Source organism: Gallinula chloropus, assembly GCF_964237585.1.
Source record: "Gallinula chloropus genome assembly, chromosome: 2".
Lineage (NCBI taxonomy): Eukaryota > Metazoa > Chordata > Aves > Gruiformes > Rallidae > Gallinula > Gallinula chloropus.
Genome location: NC_140086.1, coordinates 143,952,056 through 143,971,242, shown reverse-complemented (window position 1 = coordinate 143,971,242; position 19,187 = coordinate 143,952,056). Strand labels below are relative to the sequence as shown.

At 34.6% G+C, this 19,187-nt stretch overlaps 1 protein-coding gene across 1 annotated transcript in view; it reads left to right on the top strand.

The window, feature by feature from the left end:
* DNAJC1 (DnaJ heat shock protein family (Hsp40) member C1) overlaps nt 1–19,187 on the top strand; it is a 109,352-nt gene that overhangs the window by 44,706 nt on the left and 45,459 nt on the right. Inside the window, exons 4-7 of the mRNA XM_084260192.1 lie at nt 3,092–3,257; nt 4,134–4,231; nt 5,257–5,350; nt 15,024–15,114. Coding sequence (XP_084116318.1) covers nt 3,092–3,257; nt 4,134–4,231; nt 5,257–5,350; nt 15,024–15,114 — 449 coding nt within the window. The remainder of the gene's footprint in view (nt 1–3,091; nt 3,258–4,133; nt 4,232–5,256; nt 5,351–15,023; nt 15,115–19,187) is intronic.

The window sequence follows — 19,187 nt, the reverse complement described above, 5'->3', positions numbered from 1 at the left end:
GTCTTCCCCTAGTTCAGAATAAATCTCATTAATTCAAGGCTATACTATATAAACTCCATCAGATCTCTGAAATTATTTGAAATATGAAATGCAGTGTCTCTCTTAAAGGGAAAAGTAAATTATAATTATATTAAAATAGATGAAATTGTAATTAGCTACTATAGTTAATGGATTTTTTTTTTCTCGCAATGTAATTGATTCTACAAAGAGCTCTAAACTATTTCATGAAACTTTACAGAATAATGAAATTTTAATAATCCTGCAATTGGTTACTTGTTAGTATAAGACTAGTAAATCTTGCACAGAAGTCTGGATTTTAAAATAATGCTTCCACTTCACTTACAAACAGGGATTTTTTTTTGTCATTTTGTTTCTGTACCAGTGCTTTGGGGTTCTTTAACTTGCTGGCTGCTACATTTCAGAGACAACGGGCAGGCATTTTTGTATGTCAGATTTGCTGCATTCTGTGTACATATGTCTGTGGAAAAGATACTAGAGATGGGTTTTTCCTTTTCAGGTTTTTTTTTTTCTTCTATAGAGAAATGACTAATGTAGATTGCTAAAAGAATGCTTTGTAATTCAATTTTGAATCTAGCGCTTGATGCACATGGTTTATCTACTAACTTCATAGTTAATAGATGTTTCTCTAAAGAACCACATCCTAAACTTGGAAATCAAAATTTTAAAATGATGGGAAGAATCTTAGTTTCAGTCAGATCATTTTCCAGTTGAAAACCCTAAAAATCATTGATATCTTTATTTTTCGAATACAGAGCTTAATTACTATTGAAAGCAGTGATTTATCCTTTAACAGTATATATTCTAAAAAGTGGGTTATAATAGAAGCTATCTTCCCTTAAAATGGCCAGTCGTGTGAGCCATAATGCTCATTGATAGTAAAATCAATAGAGCATTGATTCTGAGACTTAATCCTTGGAGACTGTTCAGAGCAGCGGACATAGCCTAGTAAATACAGAGTGCTGTTTAAAGTGTTTAATGCAAGAGACTCTGCTGTCTTTATTTTTTTCTTAACAGACAATTTATAATAGGACGTGGCTGCCAAATCTTGGTTTGCAATCTTGTTTTACATATTACTACATTGTTATCATTAGCGTATATGGACCTTACTTAATTGGTAGCCCCATTTTCAGTATATCAGTTAACAAGCCTCAGTCTATAGGAGGCAAATACTTAGATTTTTTTTAATACTACTATAAATTTATTTTCTTGGTTCTGCCTGTATTTCTGAAGCTTTTGGAGGCAGAATGTGTTTTGTGAAATCTTATCAACCTGTTTTGTTTCTAAATTATTTTGTTCTAACAAAATGTTTAGCAAACGCTTTATTATTTTTAAATGCTTAAACTTTTACCTAATTCTTGATCAAAAAGTTACATTCTAGTATCAAAATAGTGTCCTATGCAATTTTTTTAACAGTTTGTCTTAAGGCAACAGCAGTTAGTTGGTTCTGACTTAATGGGAAGGGAAAAAAGTTGTTACTTCAAATTTTACAATAATGGATATTAATCGTAGTATTGACATAATTGCAATGGAAGACAGAATTTTGGAATATGAATTTTACTTGTGGTACCATTCAGAACACTGTAGTGTCTGAAGTGTTAAAACTTGCATAGAAATAACGATGCCTTCTGAACAAATGTTTTATCAGAAGTAAGCTTTTCTAGTGCTGAATTCAAGTTTTTTTTTTTTTAAATTGAAAACCATTGCCTGTTTTTTTCTGCTTAAAAAATGAATTTGCTTGTGGAAATTTTTTTAGTGCATCTCCAAGGTATCAATTTAATAACTATCAAAGTAGCTAGTGCAGTTGTTGCATTTAAATTGATTTACATGTCAAGACTGGCAGTTTAGCAGCTGCGCTATTATTCCTGGATCGGTCAATTTACTTGAGAAAAACCTACTACTGAGTTCTACTGACCTGCATGACAATATAGGCCCTATTTCTATTCCTGTAATTAGGCCTGCGACTAACTCAGAATATTTTTAATTAAAATATTTTGGTCAATGTGTTGCACCAAATTAGGCCTTTCAGTGCAGATTTAATTCTGGAAACAGTGTGATTAGAATATGTAATGAGTTGTGTTCAATTTAAGATTAACAGGTTGGGCATCTTGAACATACAGGTTTTTGAGTTTACTGTAGAGATTTTTGTTTGAAAGTTTATTCTTTAAAAGTTAACAAATAGAAAAATCTGTTTTGCTTATCTGTGGCTTGTTTATTTTTAAATCGATCATAACAAGCTGTAAAGAAAAGACCCCAGACACACGATGATATTTCAGGACATTTGTGTGAAGAAAACCTGACAAATTGTCATAAAATGGTTTCTGTACAGTCAGTAGCATTCGTTAAATTAAACAGTTTTAGAATAGATTAGTTTCGGAGACAGCTTTTCAAACAGAAAATCAAAATTGTCTGGCTGTGGTGAACTTTGTTTTCTAACATCAACATTAAGCCTCTAACTTAAATTCATATCTGACACGGAATGGATGTTAAGTCTGGCAGCATTTTTACCTAATGGATATGGTGCTACTAAAGGACAAAAAGAAGTAAAGATGCCTCTCCCCTCCCCCACCACTTGTGCGTTTAATTTGTAAAAGGAAAAAATGTTTCTGGTGTTCGAGACTCTTTGTCTTTGCTATAGGTTCTTTGCTACCTATTTAGTAGTTCATGACTCTTGATTTACTTCTATCATGGGGACCTGCCCACTGATTACTGCACAGATAGAACACATCTGCATTTCTAAAAGTCTGCTATTTCAGAAGTGAATCAATTGGGGGGATGTCACAGGAGCAGCCAATTGCTTTTTTCCCCCTTTTTAAAAAATTTCTTCTTTTTTTTTTAATGTCTAAATATATTTGCCCAGCATTTGGTTCTGTATTCTGTTTGTTTCCAGATGCAAGCCTAGCAGCTGACAAAACAAGGCATTGCTCTATTAAAAATAAATTACTAAATGATCTTTTGTGTGTGTATTATTCAAGCCGTCTGTGGATTATCTTTTGTTTTGTTTTATAATTGAATGGTTTGGCTCATTTCATTTTTAGCTCTCCATGAAAGCCTGTTATATTTGCTACTGTAGGTATGATGATATTCTGATCAATGGACTACCAGATTGGCGACAGCCTGTATTCTACTACAGGCGGGTGAGAAAAATGAGCAATGCTGAGCTGGCATTACTCCTGTTCATTATACTCACAGTGGGTCATTATGCTGTGGTTTGGTCAATCTACCTGGAAAAACAGCTGGTAAGTATTGGTAATAAATCAAACTTGCTTCAATTATTAGTATTGAATTTCCTGCAGAAGTTTGTATATTATAGGGATCTCTACCACTTCCTCTGATTCGAATTTGGATTTTTCTTATTTTTAGAGAATTGCAACAGTTATAGAATGTGATATATGAGAGATCAGAATTAGTAATCTAAACACTACATAATTTTTCTAGAATTGGTGACAAATAGCAAGAGGTGGTTTTTGGCTCTTAACTGGAAGGAAGAAAAGGAATAAAAACTGTTCTGTCCTCTGTTGATGAGGAATCTCATGCTACTGTAGGTGTGACTGGTTTTTCTAGACATTTAAAATAATCAGTTTTAACTCATTAAAGAGTCATGCTTGCTTTGCCTTTGTTCTTAGCTAAATGCTTTTTTGTTTTGGGTTTTTGTTAACTGGATAGGCATTGCTAAGCAGTATAAACCACATTATTTTTAAATTATTCTATTTTTGTGTTATAAAAATCTATTGTACTTCGTAGACTAGAAAAAAATAACCATAACTTGAAAAATATTCACACATTAGCATCTATTTACTTTTTTTTATTTTCCACTGCATTATTGAAGTTGATGAATGAGAAAGGAGGCAAGTTGAATGCTTTCTCCTCTTAGAAAACTTTGATTGCTATGGAGATACACATGAGTGACAGAACTGGACTTCATGTGTGTTTAAAGACTGGATACCATGGCAACAGTTATTGTTAAGATAGATCATTTTACTTAATCATGTAGGACCCCTAGATACATTTGCATAAATGCTATTCTACTGTTTACCCTTCACAGAAGAGTCCCAGTAACATTTGTGGTTTACATGTTAATGATAACCTGTAACCGTAGTTCTTTCTACATCAAGGATGAACTGCTTAGCAGAAAAAAGAGGGAGAAGAAGAAAAAAACAGGCGCCAAGAGTACAGACGAAGCCAAACTTGCTGCTCCAGACAAAAATGAAAGGTGGGAAGGAGCTCTCTTTTTCTGCGTTTTAAAACATTTTATTGGCTACTGGTTTAGTTCTATCACTTTATTTGCATCTTTGAAATGTTTTATGAGAAAAATAACTATGTCTGTAGTGACAGCCATTTCTGATATAATATGTGCTGGTGTAGATGTATTTTCACATTTTGATTTGTAAAAGCGTGCTGTTTATTCAGCAGATCAACAATAATTGAAAGATTAAGGCTGAATTAATGGTATCTGGCTTACAGAAGGGTATTATTTCTACAAGTTGACTTTTTAGAAGATTTTACAACTTTTTCCATCATTGAAGATTTTTGCCTTTGATTACAATTAGCAAATTCCACTTTACTTAATCTTTAGATTATTACCATAGCAAGCAAGGAGTTTTTATGGAGTTTTAATGCTTGTATGATTAACTTTAAAACAAGTGTGTTCTTAAAGGCTTCTAACACCATTGTTTGTTAAGAAACACATAGGAAAATAGTGACTTTCAGGACACTCCAAAAGATACCACCATTTCTTCTATTGATTCATAGAAAGAAATAAAGGGTTTAAATAGTTCACACAGCAGGGGCATGAACTGGATCAATGCAGGATGGAGATCAGAGACCATTCTGCCTGTCGTCTTTCCTGATGACATCAGTGAGTAATGCTCCAGTGAACTGCAAATGACATTAATTTTTATGTATTGTTTTGTTTATGCTACAGTCTTCATATCTGGTTGTCAGCACTTGTGAACACTTGGTTGAGGCTTGATAGGGTTTTTTCCGTTTGGGGTTTTTTTGAACTGAAGTGATTATGTGGCTTATGAATTTATTTTGAAGAAAAGCCCTTTTTAGACATTAAAACACAGCAATGATTAGAAGTAAACTTATGGTTTGAATATTTAATTCAAAATATGTATCTTTAATATTATGTTGTGACACATTTTTATAGGAGTTGATAAAGTGCTAGTCATCTTCAAGGATGACTTCGAGATTGTGTGGTAGTAATGAAAAACTTACAATTTTATTTGACTGCAGAGTACTGGACAAACCACAATGGCATGACCTACTTCCATGCAAGCTGGGAATATGGTTCTGTCTGACTGTGAAATCTTTACCTCGGCTCTTCCAGGTAATGTGAATTTTACTTGATTGTTTTTCTTGATGTTGTTATGCATATTCAGATTTATAGTACTTGTTCTTACAATTTTTTCATCTCAAACACACACATACATATGTTAATATATATAAATTACTATTTGGAGGTCAATTTAATATCAAAAGTTCATCAAAATATGAATATATTTTAAATGGATACAATCTTAACATGCTAGCAAATTCAGAAGTGGTTCCTGCTAGGCAAAACTACAGCAATAAATGATGGGAAAAGGATGATATAAATAGATATCTAATTAGGCATAACAATGTCTTTAAATGATTTGCTAACAAAAATTATTTTTTATCTCAAATAGACAAATGCTGTATTTCCACTGTAAATATTTAAACGTGTCATTTAAATTTGAAGGAACAGTGAAATTTATTTGTCAGAGTGAGGGGGACAGTTTCTGAGTCACTGAATATATATCAATACCTGAAATTACTAAGGTAAATTAACAAAGGTATGGTTGCACTTTATAAATGTAAGTGTGGCAGACCTGCCCACAGTTGTTTTTGTGTGGTCATTTTGTTGTTTGTTTGTTTTTTAAAATTTAATACTAGAATCTGTAAAGTTTTAGCTGATATTAATCCAGTATTGCCAGATCAGCTCTCAGAATAACTTCAATATCACATGCTCTATCTTTTCATTTCCACTGAATACACCCATTTGTTTTTAATACCCTTGTCACTGCTAATGAATATGGATCAGGGAATGCAAGCTGGATTTTACTTTGGTTTTCAGAAATACAGAGTATTAATTCCAAATAGTGTAAATGTCATCAATGTTCAGTTTCAGTCTGTGTTCAAGCTAGAGAAAACATATTATTAATAATTCCTTATTTGTTAGCAAAAAGCTCGTAAAAGTTATAAATGCAATAAAGTCTTTTCTTTTTGCATCCATTTTAATTGCCTTTCCTACAGTGATGTAGAAATTAATGTCTCTTCCTCTTTTAAAAAAGTTTCAACAGAACCGTGTGGCTATTTTGTTATAGAAGCCTTTCTTTTTGCATGCTTTTAAAGCAAAAGTTATGATGGTTAATTAAACCAACTGTTGTGTCCAAATTAAACTTGAAGTTCATGTCTCTGATGAAAGTTAGATGGAAAAGTTCAACAATTGCTTTTGTTGCATTTTTGAAACTAACTTAATATTTATAGCAGTTTAGTTTTGCTTTAATTGCAAAATATGAAAAATTGGTAGAATAGATGCATTAATAATTTAAAATTAGGACCAATTATAATCAGATGTCATTTTATCATTATCATGATTTTAAGATAACCTGTTTTACTGACATCTTACAGGCTTCAGGATTTATGTTCAAAAAGCAACTCTGATGTCTGCCAGAACAGGCAGAAAAGATGAATACAACGAAAGTGATGTTTAGTGCTGTACAGACACCCAACCAATACCTCTTCCTGTATATTTGAAATCCATTAAATTAATGGTAGTAGGAAAAAAGCTATCCAATAGCTCATGGAAAATTTGAGACCAGCAAGTAGGGATTTGGTAGCAGGGAAAGAGCATGATTTAGAAGAACATTGAGCTAGAATGCTTTGGAAGAACTGAAGAGATGGGATTCTAGAATACTCATACTACTAAACTGCAGGATTTGTTTTGTTGTTGTTTAAGATGACCTGCTGATTATGTAAATAAAAATGCAATAGAATATAAATAATCTTTGGTATTAAGAATATTCCAGACTTCGAGTACCTGAAATTAATTACTGTCATTTATTAGTTAACAATACTTCAAGTATTGCTCAGAAAACCTCTTCTGAGGAGCATAAGAGTGGCAGTGACTTCATGCTGGAGATGTGTTCTCGGTGCAAAAGATACTGTGTATGCTGCAGCTACCTGGACTGAGACATCTCTGGGCTCTTTTTGAGTTGTATTTCAAAGTTTGAGCAAGTTCTGCCTTAGTTGAGATACCAACATATAGCAAAAAAAGAGTTTTATTGATATAATTATATCCTGGTACAGAGATCCTGTACTGAATATAAGTGCTTTTCTCTTCAATAATACACTGACATAAGCTTGAGATTTCATAGTATTTCAGGCTTAGTATAAGTAGAGTCACTAGGGCAGCTTATCTGGAAGATAAAGACTCCTCTTACTTATGCATGCAAAGTATTTAACAAGATGTTACAGTGGCTGATAGAAGGATGGCTGCTACAGATTTTCGTTGTTTACTGAGTTAATCTAAATTATTTCTTCAGTCATTTAAGAGCCAACATGTTATTTTCAAAGTTGTCTGTCCATCTGCGTCTAATACAACTGTAGATTAACTTCTGAAAATGCATCCATATTTAAATGAACCCCATTTGGGACAGAAAAGGTTGAGAGTTAGCAATATTTTTAATTGAGTGTTGCTTCTACTGAGTTTTTCAAAGCCCTGTCAGTGGAATAGCTGAACTGGTTTCTCAAAGGAAGTTAAATCACCCACCTGCATATGTAAGTTCTTGAAGCGGAACTATTAAAGAAAATAACCTTTAAAAAAATTTAAAATCACAAAATCAAACCAATAACAAAAAATACTCCCTCCCTCTCAACAAGGAGAGGTAAACTTAAACTGTTTACTACTTCTTGTGTTGATTCCTTTCACCTAGCATTTATCTCTTCCCTCCATTAGTTAATGTTAATATTCTACTTACAACAGCTCTGTCTCAGGACTGAGGTTACTGAGCTTCTGCCCATGCTTGGCTCTCATTTATCCAATTGAGTGTCTTTCTCATGCTTCCCCTCCTCCTTCAAAATGTCAGATTTCAGGAGGAGGCACTTAAAATAATTAAGGTGGGCCTTTACTGAAGAAAAATGCTTTGTTTGCATGCCCCTGTGATGGCCTGTGCCATTTTATTGTAGTCTGCATTTTATGTCAAGAAATTGGAAGAAAAATGGGTGAGAGGAGGATGAGAGAAACTAAAAAATGATTGTGTTTTTCAAACTGTTGACAATTGTATTTTGAGAGAGGCTACAGAGGCCTTTATATCTACGCATTTAGTTTAGTTAAATTTGGGGGTAAAAATGGCATCTTTAAGTGTGTTTTAAAGAATTGAAGGTAAAAGAATACATAAAATGTATCATAAATCAAATATCTGCAGTGTGAAAGAAACATTAAGTGGGGTGTAAATTACATTGACTATTACTAAGTTTAATTCTTATAATGTAGGCTCAAGAAAAAGATGGAAAAAGAATGCAAATTATTTCTAAGGTCATTTATAACTTACTCTTTCATCAGAATGACCCAGAAGAAGGCTTATACATATTTAAAAAAATAAATAAAAAAAAGAAACAAAATTCAGTTTAAATGCTTACTGGAACCAAAAATTTTCTTACAAAGAAGGAAGCCAACTAAATAGAGAGTCCAAGAATTTAATTCAGGTGAAAGTAATACAGAATAGATCGTCATATCAAGTATATATTTAATTTGTGGGAGAAGTTATATTTAAATTTGTTTCCCAAAACAGCCAACTAGAGCTTTTTTCCTTTGGATGTGCAGATATACAACTTAAGAGTCATCTTTCTTAAAAATGTTAATTATTGTTTGCAAAATATTTCCTTCAGAAAACCGAAGAGAGGAGTGTTTATTACTGTTCCTGTGAACTGCTTTTCCTCCACTTTGATGTGGTGACGCTTAGCAATGAATGTTTTTATTTTTTACACCAACTTCATTAATGCTAGTAAGCACTAGGAAATGTTTTTTATTAGTTAAATTATGAGCCTGCTGTTCTCTTGAGTGAAATGAATCAGAAAGCATTTTTGTTTGTTTCAGACAGAAGTGGATTCTTGTTAAGAAAATAAAGTTTCCTGCTCTCCTCTGTCTGTAGTAGCGTAGGTGTAGCACGAACACCCTGACAGTGAACTGTTGGAAGAACTTTTGGTGGCTCGCCAGTAATGAGAAGGCAGTTCAAGCTCAGAACCTAGTGAGATTATCAACAAAGCTTTCAATTACAATTGAAACTTTTGTCTGTAAAGACCTTTGTGTAGCACGTAGTGAATTAAAACAAAAAGGCCAGTAATTTATTTTTATGTAGACTACCAGATGGTAATTACTGTAGCTGATTTAGTAGCCTGGAATAGATTCAAACTTGTGACCCAGAGGTGTTTAATTTCTTGGCATTTTTTCCTCAGGTTTTCTTTTAATCCATGATTACATTTCAACACCTGTTTAGAGATGGTTCAGCTTTGGCCTTAAACGGATTGGCAATGTGTCATTAAACCCAAGAAGCTTTGCCAGCAGGGCATCTTCTTTGGCAAAGTTAGCTTTTAAGCAAGATTTGATTAGGTCAGCAAATATTTGTGTGGGTTGCTTTTGTCTCCACATACAACTTTTACGTAAAATCATCATGTGACATTAAAATAAAATTTATTGCATTTAATAACATAGGCCTTAAAAGAGATTTTTCCAAGGGATTTATTCAGGTTGGTATGGTAAGGTTAAGTATCTCCTTAATTCCCAGCTTTACAGGGTTTTGATGTGTTCCAACTTACTGTACAGCACCGATGTTGATATAATTTGTGGGGAGTGAGCAATTGCAGGATGTGTGGCACAAGTGATTGCCCATTTGCTCTGTTTCTTGCTATTGCGCAGCTGTTGGGAGAACCAAAGTAGGGATGAAGCTCTTGACCCTGAGGTCAATTAGAAGCTTAGAAGCAGGTCAGAGGAGAGTGGATGGTAGAACAAGTGTTATGGGTGTATGCAAGTGAGCAAAAATAATTTGTGTCTAACAGAATACTGTCTGAGGCTCTGGAGACAAAATGTGCTTTCCTGCATAGTAAAAGCTTCAAGTAAACATGAGACGTTAGAGAAATTTGCCTTTCATTGCCTCTTGTTCTGTGGCAGCCACTTTTGTTCTGCTCCTTCAGATCACTTACTGTATGTCTGCATATCCTGGCACATTGGTTAGAGGAGTATAGCTCCAGAAGTAGTTCCTGTGTATGAGGTGAGACAGGCTCTCAGTTAATGGCACCGATCTGTTGCGGTATGAGGCTGCACAGGGTGCAGGTGGGTCCCAGGCATCGGCCTCAGTTCTCCCTTCCGGCTGCTTTTGTTTCACCAGTGTGGATGTGGAATACATACCGAGCAGGTTGAGGGTTGGCACAGCCTGCCTCTGCTCACCTGGTGTGTCCAAGGCTTGGGAAGCACACTTCAAATGCCCACTGGCTGTATGCAGCTGAAGAGCCTGGCCACACCCAATATTATTCCGAAGTCAAAGCATAATTTTCTGATTATAAAGAAGGAAGCAATGCAATTCCTGTTTATTTGCTAGTTTGCCTTTGAGTAAACATGTAAAAATATCAGAGAAATAGAAATCATAATGTTTTAAAAAGTTAAAACATTATTTCTTACTGCAGCATGTTTATTTTACTAGTTATAAACCCATCAGAAGAGTGGGTTTGCTGTTGTATTTTTATTACGTAGAAATACCAAATTGAAGGTTGGATGTTGTGGTAATTTTGACTCCTTTTTTCCTCTCTCTTTTGTACAAATTGTGCAAGAACAGTGTACTTCAAAAGACAAAAGATTAGTTCAAGAACTTCATAAAAATATTTCTCTTTACACCTATAGAAGGATTTAATAAGAATTGATGCAAAGAAAATTATTTCAGTGTACTGATTTTAAGTATGCTTGTGGGAAGGTTTCCAGTCAACTGAATTCAATGGGCATGCATTTTGTTTGTATTAGTGCCTCACCCAGAGAGGTAAAATGTGAAGCTGGTTCTATCACAGTCTGTAATGAAGATTCATGTATGGCCAATACAACCAGGCATTTCCAGTGTTTGCCTTATTTCTCCTAATCTCTGGTCTTCCTGAGTTAGACCAAAAAGAAACCATAAAGCAAACAAACCAGCAAGACCTCATCACCCTCCCCAAAAGTCAAGGAGAGGCCAGATTGGCCGAGTATTACTCAGAACTGAAGTTTTTAGTTCCAGAACTAGTAGAGTTTGAATAAATGTTGTATCTGTTGAGTTAAAAAGAACAAACAAGTAAACCAAAACCTGCACAAAACCCCAAGCAAAACCCAAAAGGTCCAACAAAGTAAAAATTCAGTATCAAGAATTTCTGTATTTCCGCATAACTCAAGTACAACTTTGTCTTGGCAATCTTGAATTTATTGACATGACATACTACTGATGTAAGGAGGAACTGAAATACATTTTTTTCAATATTCTTGGTTCCTAATTGTTGTTTAAAATATTGAAACTAGTTGGAGTAGATGATCTCCAGAGCTCCTTTCCAACATCATTCTGTGATCTTGTGTGAAAATTGTTAATTCAGTGTTCATCAATTTTACTTTTCTTCCACAACGCTATTTGAAATTTTTGGTTAAATATGAGAGTAACCACAGGAGCTTCCTATACATGAAAATTGAAATATAATTTAGAAATACTAATAGCAGCATTTCTAATACACTTAAAAATTCCTTTTTTAGTAGGGTATCTCTGAAATCATAGTATAATAAACCAGCATAGATTAGCCTTCTTCATTATTCTTTTTGCTTGCCTACACGTGTAGTACTGCTTTGATGGTGAAGTAATGTGTTTGTGTTGACATTCTTTTAAAAAAGAATCTCAAACTCCTGCAAACAAGAACAAAATGTATCTGATAAGGTAGGCTGGGGCTTTTAGTTAGAGCAGCTCCAGGCTTTGTATGTGTGTGTCTTTCCTCTGACCCTTTCCACCCCTGGAAGGACAAAAATAATGCATTTCTTATGTTTATTAATTATTGAAGATGAAGTATATACACCAGACACAAAATTTTAGTGTTGCATATATTTTGGGTTGTTTGGGAAAAAAATCCTCTTAACGGAAAAATCATTACTGAATCTTGGGGAAGAAGCATTAGATTGGAAGAGGCTGTATCCATACTGCCAGTGTTTTTGGGGATCTAAAATGTTTGTATTGAGGCAAAATGACTGCTGAAATCTATTGCTTTGGCAAAGTAACAAATCTGAATGTAATCTGTTTTGAAACACTACCAAAATTGAAAATGAGTGTTCCTGTTTGGACTGGTATTATGGAAAACTAATGAAGCAAATTGACATGTGCTTCTTTATGTTAAGGCAGAAGTTTTCTTCAAAGAGCTTCCTTTTTTAAACTGTTTTTCAGTGTTTCTTTCATTTTGACTTAAGGTCTAATACCCATGTAGTTTGCGTCTGTGGCTAAAGTCTTTCCTGAGGTATGTAAAGAGAAATTAAAAGACAACCTGAAGAACCATTTCTTAGGCTTTTGTGGAAAGGATTTGATTTTTCAAATCTTCAAAATCCATTTTGATTTGTTCTCTTCCTTACTTTGTTTTATATGTATACATTTTTGTGTGTTTCAAAGTGCACAGTCTTCCCTTTTATTGTGATTATGGTATCAGCCATAATAGACTGCGATTAATAAGATAAAAGGCTAATGTTGCCTTTGTTACCTGGATATTACTGCATTTGCAGTGATAATCCATTTTATATCTATAAAGTAACAATACTACTAAATTTCATTTACATGCTTCTGACTAGTTTTCTTTGTTGTTCAGCTATTGTGTCTCATTTTCATCTGAGCCCCATTTCCAATTGTTACATGATTGACATGCCGGAGAGATTGACAGTTACCCCCTAGTGCCTGCTGCCTGGAGATCCCACAAGCAATAATGGATTTTAGACCAGAATTTAGCATCAAATATTGGCTTTCAGTGTCAAATGGGTTAAATTTAAATGCTGGTTAATTGTAGCCATTTTGAAATCATAGCCTTAAACAAAAGCATTTTTTGGATATCAGTATGTCTGAGTCCTGTGTATGTCATGCAACCCAAATGCCTCAAACTTACAGCAGAAGTTAACTGTTACATTTATGGCTGTGTCTGTTTCATAACAATGCAAATAGTCCAGATCTGGAGAGTACAATGAAAGTTTCTATATGCTGTAGGGAATTCATATTTTGAGTGAACTGAAAAGAGAACCAGTGCTGATCCTGGTTTTGTCGTTCAGTGTTATAACACAGAAGCTATGTTTCATTAAAGCCTTCATATCTGCTGTTAATGGTAGTCCTCCTGTTACCTATGTGTGTTTTTAAGCCTCAGTTCTAGTAAAACCACACAAACCCACCTCGTTCCCATCCTCCAAACCAAAACTGTAAACATGTGAGATGCTCTCCACTGCTGTGTTCCAGCAGCACAATGTTAGCAACATCTTTAAGATTCCTTCTGTGTGCAGTGATCTAGATAAACCTGGCAGAGAAACATAACTTCTCATTTCCTGTACCCAAAAGTAAAGGTAAACAGAGTAAGAAGAGGTGTTTTCGAGGGAGATGAAACCTTGCTGATCTTTTGTGGGGATTTGTCAGAGTTGTTCTTCAGGAGCAATGATATCTGTGGGTGTGATGTCTCCAAAACATGAAGTTCTGCTTGGAGCTGGATCATGTTTCCTTCCTGTGTTGTCCCACCTTCCTGAAGTACCTTTGAAGGGTTAGACGCCAGTATAATGCAAAGAACAGATGTTGTGTTGTAGTGTCTTCGCAGGAAGCAGTGATCTTGGATGACTTCTAGCATTAGAGGCAGCAATAGTGACTGCTTTTTTTATTTTCAAAATTTATTAACATGTGTTATTTCATTTTCAATGAGATCAGATTTTGCTCAAATTTATGAGACTGTAGTTGAAATTATAAATATTTACTTATGTTTTACAATACACTCTACGTTAAAATTTAAATCACCCTTTGTATGTAAAAAGTGGGACCATTAATGTAATAACAAGAATAATTTTTTTGCTATAGAGAACTAAAATTAGATTTATATAATACCACAATTAATTCTATAATTAATTTTGATTTAATTCAATAGATGTTCTGCATGTTTGGAAATGATAAATAATAGTTTGTGGTTTTCAGTATTTATATTCTAGATACATTGTTTTTGAATGAGTATAGAAATCTCTTAAAATGATGAGAGTAAGAATGCCTCTCACTTCAGCAGTCTGGTGGTTCATACTGAAAAGCTTTCAGTGCCAATCTGTAATTACTAGTTCATCTGACTTTTGGAAACATGTAGCTTATTGTGATATTTGTGACGGGACTTTTAGTTCTACGTGTAAATTTGCCAAATAGGTTTCCGTTTAGAATCTAATCTAATCCTTGGAGGAAAAACTTAATATGTATTATTTTTTTCAACACTTAAATAGCAATGTGGAAGCTGATTTTTTTTTTTTTTTTTTTTTTTTTTTTTTAAGGTGGGAGGAATAAATTGGGTTTTGGGACATGCAGTTACTGTTACCATAAGACAACTGCTGCCTGCCAGTTCCCTTTGTCCCTTCACACTACTCTGATTAAAAACTTTTCTTTTTTCCTTGAACTTCCAGATTGGTGATGTGAGCAAAGTGGGTACATTCCAAAGCTGTAGGTAGCGATCAGAAGTGTTTTTCTAACCATCTTGCTTTTCAGGTTGTCAGTGAGCATCATAGTCTATAATATCAATGCTGTTACATTTGAACCTTTATTACACAAGAACTCTGTGTTCTAAACAAATACTTTCTGTACTGAAAACTGCTGTAACTGAAGGAAATGAATGTAGCTTAATTGTGGTTTTTGGCAAGGTTTATTGCGAACTTAAAACAGAGCCATTGCAATAATTTGTTTGTATAAGAATGCTAATGCCATTGCAACATTTTCTTAAAGGATGCCAGACAATTATATGTACAATATAAAGAAACAAAAATGAAGGCGAAAGAAGATGCCCTGGCTAAGGCTGAACTTGAAACACTTCAGAGTGAGTTTTTACCACTGTCTTAATAAACAAAGATGTACTATGCTATACCTACCACACTGGATGTATGTGAACAAGCATTTTTATAATCTTCTAAAATACGTGTTTTATATATTTTTGTACTGCAGTAAGATTTTAATTTTGTGACTAATTTTGCAGTAGGCTGCTGGTTTGTTCCTCTAGAAACATAAAAACTCTACTTATATAGTAGTGACAAAACAATAATTTGCTAGAGAAGTTGCTTTACAGGAGAGGGGAATGTCAAATGTATAGACCTCAAAGCATACATGTCTAGAAGTGACCTCTTGTTTTGAGCATTCTTGTATTCTCTTTGTGCATATTTTAAAAAATACTATGTTTAATAATTCTTTTGTGCGTATTGAGTTGATTTTTGTGATCAAAATGGAACATAATTTGAATTTCCAAAAGCATGGATGCAGACTTCGGAGATGGATTCATGCTATTGTTGAAACAAATGCCTTTAAGTCTTTACACTCTTACAAAAGACCAGAGACGGCAATTAGCATTTGCCTTAATAAAGTATTCAGAATAATTATAGGTGACTTTTCCTTTTCTTCTTTCAGTTACTCACTTTTGCCAGTGATTAAACCTACCCTCTTCTGAAGATAATTTTAAAAGTTTTTTTGTCTGTTTGTATGTGTACAGTTGCTTTATTTACTGTACTTAAGTGCATGCTTTTAAGTTCCTTTATTCTGACAAGTGCATTGAGTGCCCTATAATAATTTACTAGCTTTGTGTATGCATAAGCCTTTAGGCACTTAAAATACAGCTGCATTATTTATATTTACAAAATAGCTTAATTTTGAAAAATCAGCAGAGAGATCCAGTTTTAGCAATAATTCCGAACTTCTCTGTAGCTGAATCTATTTTGAGAAAATGGATAACGTTCAGCACCTCAGTGAGCATCGTGGACCCAGGCCAAATCTAGCAAAACAGTGCATTTAATGCCTGTTAGGGCGGCCTGCCATTATGTTTGAGATACCTACCACAAAATGGGCCCTTGAAAAGGGTCTTGACTCGGGTTATTAAAAACTTGTTAAATTGTCAGATAGTAACATATTGTCATTGTTCAGAATAGCTGGCGTGCGTTCTTCATTGAAATCTGTGAACTACTGTTTTAAAAGGCCTAGTTCTTGAAAACCAAAGTACAAGTGAAAGTATAAAGTCATTAAAATTGCAGTGTGTGATTTCCTGTGTTTCAGAGAAAGATCTTGTGTGAGCTTTTGAATATTTCTCCTCTGCCAGGTGTTGTGTGCAAGTCACTTTTTTCTTTCTGTTACCTCCAGTAGCAGTGCCCACCTGGGAGAGGTGTGGGTTTGGCACATGTCTCCCTCCAGCTCGCTCTTGGCCTCTCACAGCATCACCACCTTGTCCCGTGCCGGGTGTGTGTGACATGGTGTGTGACACCCCCAGGCCTGCCAGCTCACCCAGTGTCACTTGTGTGAGCAGCAGCTACTCCTCACCAGTCTTGCTGGTTGGCATCCTGCCCTCCCTTGGTAGGCTTGCTGGCAGGGAGCAAGAAGAAGGGTTGAGAATCACCAACTGCAATTAGCGGAGTTTGAAATTTGGCACGGAATTAATTTGATCAACCATAGCAGTGCTATTGCTGGGTGGCAGAATGACCTATTAGTTAAGTATTTTAAAAAGAAATAAGACTCCCAAGAGAAGAACAAGAGATGTATCTATGCTACCATAGGCAGAAAAAAACCCTATATAATTCTTTCTTGCAGCTTGCATGCAAAGCATCTGTAAATTCACTTATTTCATTATACTTTTCTGCAGTGTCACATCACAATTAACATAGAAAGGTTGTAAATCACCAAATGTGCATTTTGCTTGCTCCCATTCTTCTTAATTTTAGAGACCATCCATGGAATGTGAGTTCATAATAACAGTTCCATCTATCTAATTGAGTAAATGTATCTCATGCGGATTAGCAATAGCTATTTCACAGTGCTTGTTTTTTCATGACCTAATTGCTAGTTTACCCCCATGTCTATCTGCTTTCCTGCTGAAATTGTGAGGTATTCTCTAGGTGGCTTGAGCTAAAACTGGAGAAGGGTACTGAAGGAGGAAATTATAACTTGCAAAGTAAGAGAGGACAGTATTGAGCCATCGTTAAGGTGCTATATTTAGTAAAGAGTGTGAAAAAATAATTTCTTGGTAAGTCAATATCATGCACAATTTTGATTTACTTTTCTGGCACTTTTACAGTGTTTCTTATCACTTCTCAATCCATTCAAAACTGTCATTTCTACCTTATTAAAATACCACAACTTTTATGACTTTACTTTAGAAAATACAGCAAGTAACAATGCAGATGTATGTCTCTCAGAATCGTGGGTTTATATGGAATTACAGATAAGTGGTTATATGTTAGGAAAAAATAACTTACATTTTCTGATTCCCTTCTCACATATAGATACCAGAACACAAAGCTTATTTTAAAATGAAATTGCTTCAACTAACAAACTTCCTATTAACTACTGTTTCCTGCAGTGTCAGACACGTTTCTAATCCCTGCATCAGGGAATGATTCTGTAACAATAGCTAGCCCAGTTCTTCATAGTCATGACATGTGAAATAGAGTATGTACTAACAGTACTGAGAAGACTTAGGCAGGCGTTGTCAGGACAGATGACTCTTGACAGTTTTTAAACTTAAATTGCAAGTTTTTGAATAGTCATCAAGACAAATTCTAGCAGCTCTATGGGTCTTGCATAGAGTGCCACTGTCAACCATATCCATTTTGGGGAAAATACATCTATTTTTCTTCCTTTATACTTATCCTAGGTAATTCTTTTACTTTCTGTTCTTCTTACACTTCTTGTCTCTGACCTTCAACATGAAGACTTAAATTAATACTTAAAATATGTCTTTAAAAGAAATAGCACCTGCTAGATACTGCAGGTAAACTCTTCACTGGCATCCTATTTACCAGACATTTTTGCATTGTAAATTCTGAATTCTTGCCCTGATCTACAAAGCATCTGGAACAATCTGTGGCAAGAAAACATTGTGTTTCTAGTAAAGAGCCATGTTGAATAATACTTAGGCTTTTGAGGGCTTTTTCCTCACCCCCATCATTCAAGCTTTAACTAAAATACAAAGTTACTAGCTTTGTGACTGCATTACTGGCCTTCTTTCTGTACTGGGGCTTTATCATGGTATCTATAGTGGTATTAATATCTCTGTATAGGGCTTTGTGGTAAGACATGTCTTACGTGAGTGCCTGCTGTGAAAAGCCTGGAGTTGTAGTGAAGCTGCTAATACATTTGATTAAGTTTGGGTAGGCTTGACTGTTCTCTATTTCCAGACAGCTTGGAGTATAGCATGTTGCATGGGTAGCTTTTTATATGGTTTTATGAAACTTAGGGATAGTAGCTGTAATTAGATCATTTAGTATGATGTGTTTATTTCAGAATCTTACAAGCAAGAATTAGTGGAAAAGTACTGATTCTCATAATTTGTCTTGTTTCGCTTGTACCACTTTCACTTTTATCATCTTATTAGGCCACATACAGTATTGATCAGAAAACCTCAAGATGGCTTCAGTTCTTTGTGGTTTGTTCGGACAATTCATTTTACTGTTACATAGTTATATCTTAATTTCAGTGTAGATTTATCTACCTTTAAGTTGTTCATTATTAGCATTTTTTTCTGCTTAAAATTTTTTTATTTGTCTTCAGATTTTCTTTATGTACAACATTTCTTTAGCCATTAGTTTCTGTGGTCTACTTTTCCCATGTAGCTCTAAGCATTGAACCCTGGCTTTGTGTAGAGTCTTCTTCTGACTTATAAAATCACATTTCTTCTGTTGTTACTGTTCTGTGTATGGAATCATAGATGACCTTAGTTCCCATTGCTCTGATAGCTCATTTCAGATCACTCGTCCACCATCACTGCAGGCTCTTACATCAAAAGTTCCTTGCATGCAGTTCCTCATGAGAGCAGATATGGCATAAGGCCCTTAACTCTGTAACTTTCAAAAATGCTTTGGGTTTGATTGGTCCCAGACTACCAGCCAGTCCATGTTCCTATATCTTCCTAGATTT